At 38.3% G+C, this 15869-nt stretch overlaps 1 protein-coding gene across 2 annotated transcripts in view; it reads right to left on the bottom strand.

The window, feature by feature from the left end:
- CLTRN (collectrin, amino acid transport regulator) overlaps positions 1–15869 on the bottom strand; it is an 18970-nt gene extending 3101 nt beyond the window's left edge. Inside the window, exons 1-5 of one of the 2 annotated variants that reach the window (XM_042809721.1) lie at positions 15532–15869; positions 15090–15148; positions 10911–10996; positions 4576–4692; positions 1602–1796 (exon numbers count right to left, since the gene is read on the bottom strand). In XM_042809721.1, coding sequence (XP_042665655.1) covers positions 1602–1796; positions 4576–4692; positions 10911–10996; positions 15090–15148; positions 15532–15598 — 524 coding nt within the window. In that variant the 5' untranslated portion in view covers positions 15599–15869. Of the gene's footprint in view, positions 1–1601; positions 1797–4575; positions 4693–10910; positions 10997–12327; positions 15064–15089; positions 15149–15531 lie in introns of those variants that run through there. The other variant, XM_042809722.1, reaches the window with a different exon arrangement.

The following is a 15869-nucleotide window of genomic DNA, read 5'->3' as shown; positions in this document are numbered from 1 at the left end:
TAGGGAAGGGAAGGGAAGGGAAGGGAAGGGAAGGGAAGGGAAGGGAAGGGAAGGGAAGGGAAGGGAAGGGAAGGGAAGGGAAGGGAAGGGTGGATATTTAACATAATTTATTTATATTACATTCATGTGAAATGTTCAAAGACCCTCTTTGAGCTAGATGCTGCACAGAGTCACACAATCGTGACACTACACAGGCATGCAGAGGGCAGGTATGGGCTCCAGGAAGAAACATTATTCTCCAGTTTCATAGACAAGATTGCCTAGATTCAGGGGATGAAATAACTCAGCCCATATCACATCAAAGACTGTAATAGGACTCAAGTACCTGTCCAATCTCTCTGCAACAGCAAAGGGGGTACACAAATGGAGCTCTTTCACATGCAAGCATAACTGAAAGGACTCAGACTATATATCTCTCTCTGAGCGCTAGTTATCCCTCACAGAAAGTGCTGTTCTTCTGAGATCTTTTTTGGGATGATAACCAGGCAGAAAGGAAAAACCTCAGCAACGTTTTTCACTTGTAATTCCACTGCCCTGATATATCTGGGGATACAGTTCACAATACATTCAATAATTATAGTACTATCTAGTTGTTTAAAAAAAGAAAAACAAAAAGCACCTTCTTTTTTCCAATTTCTCTTCAGTTTCTGAAGTCACAATGTTGCATTTAATCTAATCTTCATGGTAGCTGAAGACTATTGTACTATGACTATGGTAGATTTCTATTTACTCTGTAGAGAAGTAGCTCAACTACTACTCACTCCCAAGGCAGGATCTCACCTTAAGTGAGAAATTTCCATTTCTTATTTCCAGATCCAAGTCAACAGAGATGAAGGAATAAAAATATCACCTATTAACCTCTGGCCTGCTCCAACCTGCTCACAACAGGTTGGACTCGCATTCACAAAAGGAATGAATGGCCTTCCCTGTTTGCCAGTGTTGTCACAAGGCAGACACTGAGCAGAAACAAATGAGTATCTCTTTCATACCCTATGGCCAAACAGCAAACACCTAGGCTAACAGTGACATTTGGTAACACACGATGAAGGTTCCTTAGGCTCATCAGTGTGACAATCAGGATGCGAGTGGTAGCTGAAATGATGCTCCATTTCACTGGGTAGGCCTTCTTCAGCCATACCTTAATCATTATTGTATCTTCTACTTAGGCTTCTCAAACTATAGCAGCAACATTTTAGCCATGCCAGGTTTTGACACTACAGCCTTGGAAAGGGAGCAGTCACTGACAGCATGCTCTCCCTTGGTAGCAATTTCGCTAGTCTGTGAGAGGAGATTCACCTACAGCAGGTAAACACTGAGAAACATGACAGCAAAAGCCTTTGAAAAGCTGTTGTCTCTGCTTAGATAGCTGCTAGGATCAAGCTTTTATCCTCCTTGTTTTCTCAGTAACTTCAGCATTACTTACGCATCTAGTTCACAGCTAATAAAACTTAAACCTTACCCTCAGCAAAGAGCACAAGGTCTCTTTAACTATGGATGGAGCAAGGATACATCAAGGATAAATCTGAAGTAGATTTGAAAAGCAAAACCACCCACGCTGACTTAACTTGCAGTTAAACCAGAAGAAAAGCTAAGCTGCTTACTTCTTGTGTTTCCGAATCCCTGAAACAATGAGGAAAACAATTCCAGCCACAATGAGAGAAAGAACAACACCAAATACAATAAGCCAGACAGGTGTGGAGGGCTCAACAGGAGGTGATAAGGTTGTAGATATCTTCAGGAACTGCAATGTTCTGTCACTCAGTAGGAAGGCGCTGTTGATTCTGTCCCGGTTCATCCTTCATAGAAACACACACACACACAAAAAAAAACCATCACAGCTCTTCAAAAAGATATTTTATAAATAAAAAAAGATAGGAAAAAAAATAATTTCATGTATGTGCTGCAAGTCTGGCAGGGTTGAATTCAATCTGACATGATGTTGGTAGATTGCACAGACCTTCACCTTTAGCATAGATCTTGTCAGTAATCCATAGACGAGTGTCTAATAGATGAGGTGCTGGAGAACACATGCTTACAGGGTGCTGAACATCAGACTGGCATGTGTATTTATCTGAAAAACTGGAAAACACTGATGAGATGGTTTCTGGTTTGGACTACATGCTGAAGACAATGACCTGTAATGGTGGCTGTGACATCTTGTTCATACAGCATTCCACAATTGCATGGCACTCCATGTCCATGATCCACCATGCAATGCTCAGAGGATTTTATCACTGCCACTTAATTTCTCAAACAGAACCATACTAACTGTTATGAGCACATATATCTGCTCTTTCTGCTGGAGATTTTCTTAGATCCGTGAGGCACTAATTATGCTTTAGTCCAGAAGAATCCATCCCCATTGCCAAAATGTCCTTCTTTATAGGATGTATCTAAATGGATTTCGCACATTTTTTTCCATTATGAGAAACTGTAAATTCGAGAAATACACTTTTTCAAATGAGTAGCACAACTTCTACCCTTGAATGGGTATCTTCAGTATATTCACTCACATTTGCTACTTTGGAGCATTCGCAGCAACTTCTAGGTCTGAATCTAAGCACCCTGGAAAGGCTTTAGCAATATATTTCATTAGCTTTTGCAAAATACTTCAAAGTTTTGATAAAATAAATTACATATATTGGTCTTAATAGATTTTGGTTGCAGTTATAAAATTCACCCTCTTTCTTGTATACAATTCAATTGATTTACTACAGAGCAAGTATTTCCTAAGAAATATTCCCTGTAAGATATAGGGGAAACAAAAGTAAAATCCTTGCAAATTCCTTTCTTGGAAATCATAATGTTGACTATCTTTTAAGCAGGAAGTTCTTACCCTTAGTGGAAAGCTAGCAATCCTGGAGAGGGCTGAAAGCTCTGGCATATTATAAGACTCATTATAAGGTAAGCTACCTGTGATTAAAAGAGATTTTTATCCTTATAAATATAAATGATTCATTGTGAGCAGCTGAAGTAAGCATTATTAACCCTCATCTAATGGCTGTAGTTACAGAATTATGCGCTGAAACACATTCAGGTAACTACAGGTGCAGATGTGTTTGTATATTCATAAATGTCTCGTGTATATTTATGCAAGATCTTGGGACTCGTACAGAGCTCTGAAAAGGTTGTTTTCTTTGTTCTTTGTTTCTGAAAGAAACTCATAAAACAAAATCCTGGTCTGTGAGTAGCATTCTTACATGATACCCATATAGTATAAAGAATTAGAATAATGGTTTGGTATGGAAGCCTGCAATCAGGAGCACTAGAATAAAAACGTAGCTTTACAGACTATTTTATTTCTTCTTTCTAAGTTAGACAGGATTTTTTTTTTTTTTTAATAGCATATTCTTCTTTATGGGATGAAAGACAACAGTTAAAAAAACAAACATGCTATAATAGCATCCAATTTCTCCAGCAAACAGGGCACATAAAAGACTTAAATAAATCAGCTTCTGAATGATTCAAAGAATAACACAAATGCAAAAAAAAAAAACCTGCATTCCAACACTGTTAGAGAGCTTCAGTGAATAAATAATCTGCTTCCTCCACTAATGCTATGAAGCTATTGTTTGGTGTCTCTGTAGGAAACAGTTTTTAATCTACTCATAAGCTTAAAAATTAATCTTTCCAATAGAACGCATAGTCATTCATCAGGAATTAGGCATTACACCTCTATGGAGGTAACATGAATTTTCGAGACAAAGTACAGAATGTCTTAAAACAAAGAGGTCTGTTTTCTACTTGGTGCTCAAGAAAGATACGTGAGTTATGCTGCTTGTGGGAGTCATCCCCATAAACCTCTTTTGTAGCTCTGACAGACCACAGGAGTCAGATTACTTCTTTTTCCCTGTCTGCACTCTTGCTTTTATTGGCTAGAGCATGCAATATTGAGTAGAAAGTGAACTGATTTGTATCACATGGTATTTTGCACAAGTAATGCTCAGCTACTATAGCGACTGGCATTCCAAAAAGTGCTGTAAAAAGTATGACAGCAATGTGAGTGTAAGACTATTTAAACCAAGCTGGGACACAGCCAGTTCTTTTCATGAATAGTTCACGTGTCCTTCTCATGGAAACATTTATTTCTATGTTAAATCTGAAAACTTGCATTTGACAAGCACTAAAGTGAGCCTGTGGTCACTAACCTTGGTATAGAAGTGCACATGGCATGCGGTGAACATGAAATAACATCGATCTAATCCCTAGAAGCTGGAATTCTGTCATCTAGGGAAGAAGGCTCTCTCACTGGGAAGTGCAGCAACTGGATGATAGCAGTGTTTCTGCTATGCACATGACAAAAAACTTACAGCCCCAGCTCCAGGAAATGGCTAGTTTTCACCTAAAGCTCCAGTGTTAAGAGAGACTCCTTCTATAGTTAGAATGCCAAAGCTCACATACATTGCATTCCATGGAACTGTTACAAATCATGCTAGCCATGCATGCCTGAAAGAGCATGGTGTTTTAACTACTTAGATTAGATTGTCCCTACAGAGGCAGAGAGCTCATTTATGGCAAAAGAAAAATCATCCTCAGTCAGCAAGGAAGGAGAAACTGCAGGATTAGCAACTGTACCTGATGGCTGCCTCTACCTCACTTCCCGGAACAGTTGTCGTGTTTTTGGAGGAATCTGTGACCACAAACCAAAATGACACCCGATCCGTCACATTGCAAAGCAGCACGTTGGAAATTCTGCAGATGGTTGAAACAGAAATTATTGAAATATTCAGTAGCTTTCTAAAGAGGGAAAAAAGGTAACCATTCATGCTCAAGAAAGAAACATCATCCACAGCATTTCTCATTTCTCAGTATGACTGAAAAAATTTAAGCTTATTGAGACCAAATGTGGGTCTTCAAATGATTTCTGAATATACTACAAACTTGCCTGGTCTTGTACATACATGTAGTGTAATTGTAAAAAAAAAAAAAAAAAAAAAAAAGTATCTTAATCATCTGGGCTGTGAAAAGGCCATACTTGTCCACTGGGCAAATGCATTAGTAAAATAAGGTGTTTTTTTTTTTCCAACTAAGGAGCTAGACATTGTTGACATCCCATACAATTTTCAAGTGGATGCAGTCCTCCTATAGGGAACACTTTCATAGAGGAGAGGAAACCAGCCGGGAGGGAAGAACAAAGAAACTGACATTATTCTCTTTGACATCCTTCTGCACTGTCAGGCACAGAGTGGAGTCAACAGGCTAAATATAAACATCATACTGGCACTGGCCTGTGCCCTCTGGTTTGTGCTACGACATATTTATCTCAAATGTTTCAAAAGAAGATTACTTGGTTTTATGTGAAGTTGACAGCAAAAGGCCACCGGCATGAAGCTTCTCTTGGCATACTATATAAAAAGAGAGCAGAATATCTTTAAGGTGTGTTTCTTTGTAATCTTATAAACTTGTAATCTACCACTAATAGTAGGGAAAAATGGAAATATAATTAGAAATATCTCACAGAATGACATCATCATAAATATTTAGACCAAATAATTGAATACTAGTGCAGGTGTAATGTAAGTAAATAGTGACTAAGGATAGATGGTGCCCTTATGTTCTTCTCTCTATTCAAATCTTACTCACACAACAAACAAACCAGCCAAAGACATGTGATATACAGCAGCTGCTATAAAGACACTGTTTACTACAGCATGGCAAGGAATATAATTTGCATCATAGAAAGATATCCAAAGTGTTATCAATTGAAAGACAGAGAGCTAGAACAATAAGAATGAAAAAAAAAAAAAGAAATAATTCCATATCATTAAAAAATAAGCCAAAGACTTTGGCTCAGAATCCAGATTTACTGGCTATATCCAAGCACTGAGCAGATATTTTAATAGCCCATGACTCAGGATGAAGACCATTTTTGTTTCCACAGGGCAGCCCAAACTTTGTTCACCTTTGCCCACCATCTTCCTGGCCACAAGCACAATAAAGTTGCCCTGTCTTGTATCTTCCAATTAACTACAGGGATGTTTGTAATGCCCATTACCATCTGCGGTTTCGAGGTTTGATTTGTCCATCACCAAAATGCAAGTTTTAACATTTCTGCTCCAGTTTCTGAACCTTCCCAGGGTGACAAATTCCCTACTGCTAGCAGTGACCTGCCGCAGAGCTCTGTTGTGTAGTGCCATCTGCTGGCTAATTACAAACTTAATTAAATGACTGCTAATAGGACTTCAGTGATAGCCTGAAGAGCAGAAAGCACAAAGTAGGAAAGAATGTGAGACAGAAAATGATACCCATAAATGCATACTCTTCACTCAGAACAACAATAGCTGTTGGCAGGACAGGAATTGGCTTGTTCACAGTAGTTCACTCTTGATATTTTGTTGAAATACTATACCTATTGCTTCAAGCTTTTTTGGGTGGTGGTTCAGGTACCAGTGTGTTTGGGAAGGGAAAACTTTCATTTACAGGAAAGGTATACATTCCACAGAGACATGCAATAAAATGGAAAGAAATGATTTTGCAGAGCTGAAATACCCACTTTTACCTCTCTGGAACATCAATTTTGCAAATACAGATAATTTTCCTGGATAAAAGAGGAAAGCCATCTCTGGGATTTTAAAAGATGTTCACATCAGTTTTTTGGCAACAGCCAGAAGATAAAAGTAGATTTATTCCTCTCAAAATAAAAGCAAAGCACAAAATTTACAGGAGAGGAAAAAAAAAAAGAATCTACTTTTAGCTGGTGGCTGACAAACTCTTGCTGACTTCACAGAATATCTAAAATTGTATCTGTGGAGGAAGTTTTCCATCAGGAGAATTTGTAACAGTAGGACCTAAATCTTCACACTGCTGCAGCTCTTAAAGCTGGAATTCCTGTGGTGCACTCAAAAACTGATCCAAGTAGAAAATAGCTGTGCGTATTCCTCTCTAAGTGTTCTCAAAAAGTGAGGAGTGAACAGAGCTCATTCTCTCAATAGAAGGATGCATTTCATGCATAAGGAGTGGCAGAACATGCTGTAATTCTCTACAGCCTCAGAGACTCAAAGGGACTCTTAAGAATGAGGTCATCCCTACAGCACCCAGGCTTTCAGCATGACATAGAGCAGGCAGTGATCACTGGGACAGTGTGTCTGTCTCTAGAAGGAGCAGAATTGGGCAGCAAGGCTCACACTAAGATATGGAAACTTCGCCTCCTTTCTGCTCCCTGTTGTGCCTAAAATCTTGCCTGATCAGCGTCTAAAACCCAGCTTCACTGCCACTTTTCATCAGCAGAATCTGAATGCTGTAAATCCTTCCAGGCTCCAAAAAGAATAACACCATTCACAAGAAGTTCAAAGAGGATTGCATAAACACCAAAATGGACTAGTTCAACAAGCACCAATGGGACCACTCCTTTTCAGCAGGTATGCTTTTTTTTCCCATGTTGTTTGAACATAGATTTGACTCAAAGCTTGTTGAAGCCTTAGAAAACTGTGCCTTTTCAGTGTTTAGGTTTGAAAAACTTGACTTTATCATGCACTTTGCAAATTAAGTGTATTTGTAAGCATTCATATGGACATCTGTTTACTTCCTTAGCTGACTTTCGCCACAGTTGCTTTAGGATATTTGTAGTATCAAAATAACAGGATCCTGGTCCTAGTATTCCCAGCCCAAAATCAATCTCCTTTCCTATATGCAAGTGAGCACCAGTGAGGAGAGGGCAGGAAACCCTGAAGAATCCTCGGCTTGAAACAGCATAATTGATCCTTACGGACATTTAGAAGATTACTTAGGGATAAGTAGAGCTGCCAAAGACTCAAAGAGCACTGGGTACATATGGCAGCCATTAGCTGACGGAAAAGCGCTGGCACTGAGGCCCTGGTGTATACCTCTGGCCCTCCAGAAAATGCCAAGCCTCTTCCCACCTAGTGCTGCACATCTGTTCTCTCAAATGTGCCTTTGTTTTCTTCCTTGTTAGGACCAGAAGCCATGAAGTCACGTTGACACACCAGCTCTATCTCTAGAAGTTTATTTTGTTGTTCTGAGTAGTCAGAATATTTTTAAAGTACCAAAAATACCTATCTTAAGAGGACAGATAATTCTGATGAACTTCTGGTCACTCCATGATGAAAACTGCAGCTTTCTTACATACAAACTGGGAGCAGATACACAAAAGCAAATCCTTTCATTTAAATGCGAGTGATCACATTCTTTCTACTTTAAAGATTAACGAGTCTCAGACCCAAAAGAGATGCATATTATTTCAAATGAGTCACAGATTAGAGAAAGAAGAGTTAACAACAGGCTGTAGACGATCATCTTTTAACAATGACAGATCAAAGGTTGGCTCAGGTAGTTCTTGAATGTATGTGGTGAGAGTGAATCAAAAGGTCATACAGAGAGCAAGAAATAAAGGATTTGTATTTCTCAACTGCAAAATAAACTTTTATTTTATCTGCATTAATAATTACTGAGTAACTCAATGAATTGTGTCTTTTTCCTGTTTCACACAACCTTGACAATTCATCAAATCTTTCAAACATTAAACACAGTCCCATGATTTATTAAAGTTTAGTTTAGAAATTAACTTCAGAGAAACTGAGATACAGTGTGTATGATACTTTTACATCTCATGAAGAAAATCTGCTGGTATTTACCTACACAAGTGTCTGTAGCATAAACACACTTCACTAGATTGAAAACTCTACCTAACCAACAATGTAACAGAAAAACTTCTTAGTGACCAAAGATATAAGATTTCACTTGGTCTAAAGCAAAGCAAGACTCTTTGGGATCAAGGTTGAGTAGAGTCTGGGATTTACCTGCCTCGTAACTATGAGGGGTACTTGCATCTTCTCTAAGTTCCCACTCCTGCTTCTCTCTTCACCATTCTGCCAGCTCCTGCCACTGTTCATACCAGTTATGTGAGAGTGCTTCTCCAGTACGCTCTGCACGCTGCTATTCCCTCCTGGATGATGAGTGCCCCCCCCCACTGCCATTCCCACTGCAAAGGGGTTGGAGATGGACAACGCTCCTTTCTCTGTACCAGATGCCTCTTGCCAGCCACAGTGCTAGGAAAGAGGAATGTTATTTCCAATAATGGAAACAAGCATGTTATTTGGGGTATACTGGGAGGTCAACAAGCTCTCAGTCACAGAAGGGAAACTCTGAGGTCTCACAAGATCTGGGAGAGACCTATGGGTAGGAAAATCTTCAGACTGCTGCCTAGTAAGTTTTAGAAGACACCAGAGCTGCATAGCAATACATTGGCTGTCTACATATGACCCTAAAGGTATCTGAAAGTCCTAGAAAAGCTATCAGTTTTATCTGGAAAATTATACCCCATGAAGAAATCCTGTACTGTGTTAGAAGCGGCAGAAGATGCCCATACCTTTTTGCAAATATTGTACTGAGTTATCCTTTGAAAAACTTAGTAGCAGGAAAGTGTTGACGCATGCAAGCCTACCTCCAAATCAGAGTAAGACTGCCATTATCGTAGTTGTCCATAGGAAAATTTGTCTTGGGAGGAGTTAAAGGAGAACAAATGTTGTGACTTCCCAGAACACATAAATAAAACATCCATTAAAACTTTAATTCCTGTCATACTGGTTTGACTTTTCCCATTCCTACACCAAACATTCTAAAATTAGTTGAGTCTGCAGACAGCTGCAGTACTTGAAGAGGGTAAAGTTCAGTGGCATGTGACATAGGATTTTGCCAGGTAAAAGCATCATGGCTTTGAAGGAGGAACAGAACAATAATTTTAGAAGAAGGACCAGGGACTAAAATGGATATACAGAAGCAAGCTTTTACAGATCAGAGACAGAAGAAAAACTCTCCTGAAAACCTGGAAAAAAACCCACAAAAAACAACCCTGCATAATAACCTTTAATTAGCTGGTATCTTGATCTCATTTTTGCAGGTGTGCAGTGGAAATATACTTGACTATTTGTGTTAATCTTGGTGTAATGGTTCCTTGCTCAAATGAGACACCTTCCAAGGAATACAAATAAAACAGCAAGGAACCAAACACTTCTGTGACATGGAGCAGGGAGAGCACCTTCTATTTAAGAGAGAATGCAGCAACCACAATAATCATCATATGAATAAAGATAACTAATGTCTTGGCAAATATGCAATATGCTTTATCTGATGCATTGATGGCCTGAAGCAGTTTTTTCAGAGAGTAAATTGAAAACCTTATCCTCATTAACGTACCAAAGCCATAAATCTTTCCTTTTAGATTGAAAAACAATGAAAAAACAATAAGCCTCTAGGAATACACTCATGAGGTTTCTTGTTTAAGAAAGGGAAGAACATACTGAAGAAACAGCGTGCTAAATGGTCTGCTGATCTGGCATCTAATTTTGTAAGTTGCAATGATCAGAAGCCTGAGAAGAATATTCAACGCCTTAGGGTAGGTTTAATCCCAAACCAATTAATGGCTGATCTATGTCTGAACTGCAACATATGAAACATTCTGATGATAGGTAACTCAGCCACTGTAATATTAGAGATGGATATACCTTAGCAGAACTCAGCACCAGCGCAGCTATCCACCTTTCAGCCCTCTGAGTCAGCTTATCCTCAGCACACTGCCTAAGCTGAACACCAAGTAAATGCGCACCAAAGCTGCTTATTCAAGGATCTGTACCACATTGCTCAGCCTTGCTGATGGACCCCTGCTCCTCCTCTCAGCGTGGTTACCAGAAGGTAATTGTGTCTTACGGCCAGATTCTGATAGAGTAAATTAGCACAACCCCACTGAGAGCAGTAGAGGGGAGACTGGTCCAAAGACTGAATGCTGCTTAAGATAGAGAGTGCAAAATTTAACATACAACTGAGTGTCGAAGAAATACGCTGGCACATTTGGCTTTTAGAAGCTGTAAATAGCGATTTCTACACCTCAGTACAGCAGAGGTGTACTGCCACATGCATCATTAATAGCTGTAACGCAAGTCAGAGTAGATGCTTACTGAGTTGTGTTCTTGCTGGAGTATCTTCTCATTGCAAAAGCCATCATTGCCTTGAAGAGGTACTCTTCATTTGCATCCCAGGCATACTGTAAAAGAAGATGGCAAATCATCAGTTTCAGCTCCAGTGCTGGCAGGACAGAGGGGGAAAAGAACTTGAAATATCATATTGATCAAGAAAATTAATAAATTCACTGACTGTGCTATGAAAATAAATTCCTGCCTAGTACTTAGCGTGCAGAAGCAACTTTTTCTAATGTTTGTTGTAAAGTGCAATACAAAGTGAAAAGAACTTTTCCAAAAAAATGAATGAATTGAATGTTTCTGTATGCTGGCCAAACAGGAAATGTAAAGCTTCTTACATCAAAGACCAGGCTTTTTACCAGAATTCTCCCAACATAACTGCACCCATGGCTTTGCTTCTTTTGTGGATGAGCAGCATTGAAGAAGGTTTAAATCTACTCTCAAAGACCATTTAGTTCTGCCAGTAAACAAAAAAGATAACGTTGAAGGCAGGCTCTGGGAAATGGATGTCAGGACACAAGGAAAAAAAAAAAAAAACAACCAACAAACAGATTATGGCCTTATTGCTGCATGCTGTTCTTAATTATAAGCATGAAGATAGAGTCAACTAATTACGACATCAAATTTGAGACAAAAGAAAGAAAAAAGCATCCTTTGTCTTTCAGTAACAAATAAAATACAGGCTCCCAAAACTCTTCTGTGTTGTCTTGCTGAAAAATCATGCTGCCCTCATTTCATGTTTCTGAGAAAGCTTCACTATGTTCCCCTGTGCTTTCATTCCCATATGCAATTCTAATGACCAGCAAAAACTACACGCATTACATTTTTATAACAATAGCCATGACCATGACTCACTGATTGAATTTCTCCTTTTCAGCAAATTACAAAGATTAATAGTTCGTTGGAATGATATTAGTGGAGGTTCGATGCAGTTTTCTTCAGTCAATCAGAACACAAATCTAATATTTAACTTTCAGCATTAAAAAAAATCTGCACTGTAATCATCCAAACCAGAAATCCAATAGTGTGGATACTTAACCCTGATAACAACCTGGGACTACTTTTTCATGCTTTATAACACACTCAAAAAACAGGAGTAGAGTAAGCAAACACAACTGAAAATGCCAAATCTTAATTCTGCTTTTTAATTTCTGATTTTGGATGTATGGAACTGCTGCAGTTTCTCTACAGAAACAAGGAGGGATCCAACTTCCAGACACCATCACACATTTTGCTTTGACGTTCTGCAGACTGGGAACCTGAATAGGGAAGGAGGCAGCCATTTAAAGGGCAAAAAGCCGATCATATTTATCATTCCTAAACAGATGAAAACAGGTGAAATAGGTAGAGATATGACCAGACAGGTACCACAGAGCTGAGCAATAGACTACTTAACCAGCATTAAAATCCATAGGCAGTTCTGGGAATTGTGGGTCTGACTCACCACTCCTGCCTTGTGAAGGAAGAGAGGTAATTACAGTGTGATGTGTGCCAGTCTGGGAGCTTAAACTGAAAGCAAAAGAGGGACAGTTTGAATAAAAACATTTTAAAACTTGTATTTTGATCCCATGTCACTAATGAAAACATGACAGTAATGTCAGCAATAGTGTTAAAAGACAAAGAGACAACGTAGTAGAGGAAGAAATATAGGTATAAGTCATAAAACTATTCACCATAATTTTAAATGCATCTGTATTTAAATGGATGGATGATGGACAACGATGAAGCACGCTCTCCTGCATGCTTACATGGACACAAATGCAATACAACACTCTCAAGTATATGTACTTGGTATGTTTATGTTTAGTGCACTACATGTATATCCGAGAAACACATCACACATCACATGTGCTCCCTGTGGTTGTCTTTGGCCCTTCTGAATTAACTGTCTGCTGTTAATGCAACTGGTGACTAGCAGCCACTGTAGAAGCTGCTAGTAAATGTAATGCCATCCTCAGGGAGACACAGTCCCATAAATCATCATCCCTTTGTTTAAGTTTACTCCCAGTGCATAGCAAGCAATGTCTCTTCCACGTACATCTGATACTACCAAGTAGCACGAAAAAAGCTAGATGCTTACTGTATTTTAGCTGTTATTTCCAACATTAGTACACAAAAAATGGCACTCCCTGCCTAAAAGTACAGCCCACCTTGTGGACAAATGAAAAAATGGTGTCTGTCTGTGTTAGCATCACACAAAGAGCATGCTATGCATTAAGTCACTTGGAAAACTATACTAACCTATTTTCTATGCTCCTGAACCAGAATTATCCTGCTAGTCCTACAGTGAAATGATCATGGTATCAGGGCCTTCTGCTGTTATCTGGATTGAAGTGACTTGTAAATGAATGAAACAGAATTAAACAGCAAAGCATCACACCAAGATATTCCAAGCTGATTCTCTCCTATTGTGATATATGAGAGATTTACCTACCCTATTATTTGCTAAAAATAAAAATAAGATCGAAGTTTACCAAATTCTTAAACCGAAATGAATTTCAGTTTCAGTTTTCAGTTTCAGTCATTTGCAAAGAAGAATGTGATGGCTCTGAAAAGGAACTATCAGCTGTTAATAGAAGTTAATAAATTCTTCATTATCTGCGGATAACTTTGTATGGCACCATAACTCTTTCAGTGTTACAACTCTTTCAATGTTCTAAAACATTGTTTAAGTTTTAGATTGTCTCATTCTCAGGTCTTACATACATTTTGTTAAATGAAATAAACTACTATCTATCTACCAAAAAACAATAAAACGCTCCACAGTTATTGCTTTTTTTTTTCCTTGTAATATAAAGTACCTTTGAGATTAATGATTTGTATCATACCCTTCTTGTGATGAAAAATAGAAAAATTATAAATGATCAAACAAATCTCCCTTCTTTTATTATAGTTGGAGAACTAAAAAAAGCACTAAACAACAGCACTGTTGTGAACAACCATTTTTATTATTTCCTAAGGTTTTGAACCAAGATTTAAAAAAATATTAGTAGTTATTATAAGAAGCTTCATTAATGATTTTGACGTATTTTCAGCCACAGGATTACACTATTTTAATAAATTTTTAAACAATGCAGGCTCGCACAGTTTTTTAATTAAAATCTCTCACCCACGAGGATTGACTTCAATATTAATTTCCATAGACAAGTACTTTAGTATGTATCTTGATTATTTCTTTTAAATTTATCTGGTTTATAAAGTTCCCAGTGGAATTAGTACCCTGCTAATGTTGGTTTGAATTATCTAATATTTCAAGGTAGTTTTTGAATGGCCTCTGTGGTCAGAGGGTGATTCTCATATTTCCAGTCTCTTCTAACACCTACTCTATGGCATTTTATTTTCCAGGACTACTAACAATCAAACACTAGACTTCCAGTGCAGGTTATTGTCCAAGATATTTCATATCTAATTTTATGCAAAGCACTGTAACACACTGGAGATTTGTGGCAAGAATTCAATACTGCAAATGAAATACCGTGTTCTTCTGTATCTCATAGCACTTTAGAACTGGAAGGACCATTTGGCCACCTAATTTCCCAAACTTCTGTGTATTACAGCCCCCTACTATTCATCCCAGAAGTTCTACATTAAGTGAAAGGATTCTAATTAAGACAAAGCATTCAGTCCTCATGAGACTAACCTGTGCACCACAGGCAGAGAAGAAAGGGCAATATCTGAAACCTACATTAGCAGGAAATTGATCAGATATGCTTGAATGATCTCTACAGATCATGCTTGTCTGAGAGCCTGACATAAAATTCCATTTCATAAAGACCTAAAAATCTTTTCCAGCTTATCATCTCAGGCATGCTTGACTTTACAACTAGCTCTCTCAAGCAGGAGTGCTTTTCCCAAAATACAGACTTAGATTTACAGTGTCCCTCGTGCACAAAATGCAGCATCTCTACTGTTTTTCCAGCAGAGGAGAAAAAAAAGGACTTTGACAGAAAATTATCTTCAAGAAAAGACAAGCTTTACGCTTTAATAAAGAACGTCATTTTAAGGAGCACGCTGGTCAAATGTCACAACTTGAGAAGTTATTACAATTAATACTTCAGAACAAATTGCTTGTGCTGCCTTTAGAAAGTGTACATTGTGCATTAGTTCTATTTTGACAGATATTTAGTTAGGAACAATATGTGAAGATACTTTACTTACTGCATTATCTCCCAAAGCTGTTTTGATACTAAGCCGTACTTTGAAAGCATTCTGTGCATCTGACACAAAGAGAAAAAAGATAAATGTATTGATATTCAGACGAGATGGGATTTTAAATCATTTACTTCTCTAATTATTTTACTAACCACAGCTTTAAAATTGCCATAGCAGATTAACCGGTTAGGAGAACTAGAAGCTAATAGCATGAAACATGCAGCAGCCCTGCAGATTTTCAGTCAGGTTTACCCCTACCTCATTAGAACAGGTAAGAACAACATCTGCACTTCATTTGCACTCAGAAAAGTGAATGTTCAGAGTTTCTGTATTCAAACTGGAGGCAACCAGCTAGATTAAAAACATAAGAAGCTGACCGCTGTGCAGGAATACACTCAGAGCTAGATTTCCCTCAGGAGGGGTGGGAATCAGCAGCTCCAAAACTTACCTGGCTTGCAGAGCTCAGCAGAGGCGACAGAAACTACAGAAAAAGCAAGCAGCAAAACTCCAAACATCCTTTCAGTGTGGAAAAATTGAGGCTAAAAGAAGTAAGTCTCCGGTGCAAAGCACTCTTAAACTTTCTGTGACCCAGGATTAAAGCATCAGCAGCACAAGTAAGCAACCAAGCAAAAGGTTTAATAATTAACCTCCGTTATTTTAGATAAACAGGCACTAGAAACAAATGTCTTATTTTCATTACTTCATTACTTACTACCTTTCTCTGTAGTTTAAAAAAAAAACAACAAAACAACAACAACAACAACAAAACAACCTATAATAGGTTTT

The sequence above is a fragment of the Centrocercus urophasianus genome, unplaced genomic scaffold (genome assembly GCF_019232065.1).
Source record: "Centrocercus urophasianus isolate 14NV4802_14NV808 unplaced genomic scaffold, USGS_Curo_1.0 seq_12, whole genome shotgun sequence".
NCBI classification, from domain to species: domain Eukaryota; kingdom Metazoa; phylum Chordata; class Aves; order Galliformes; family Phasianidae; genus Centrocercus; species Centrocercus urophasianus.
The sequence above is the reverse complement of the archived record's forward strand: the minus strand, read 5'-3'. Positions and strand labels throughout refer to the sequence as shown.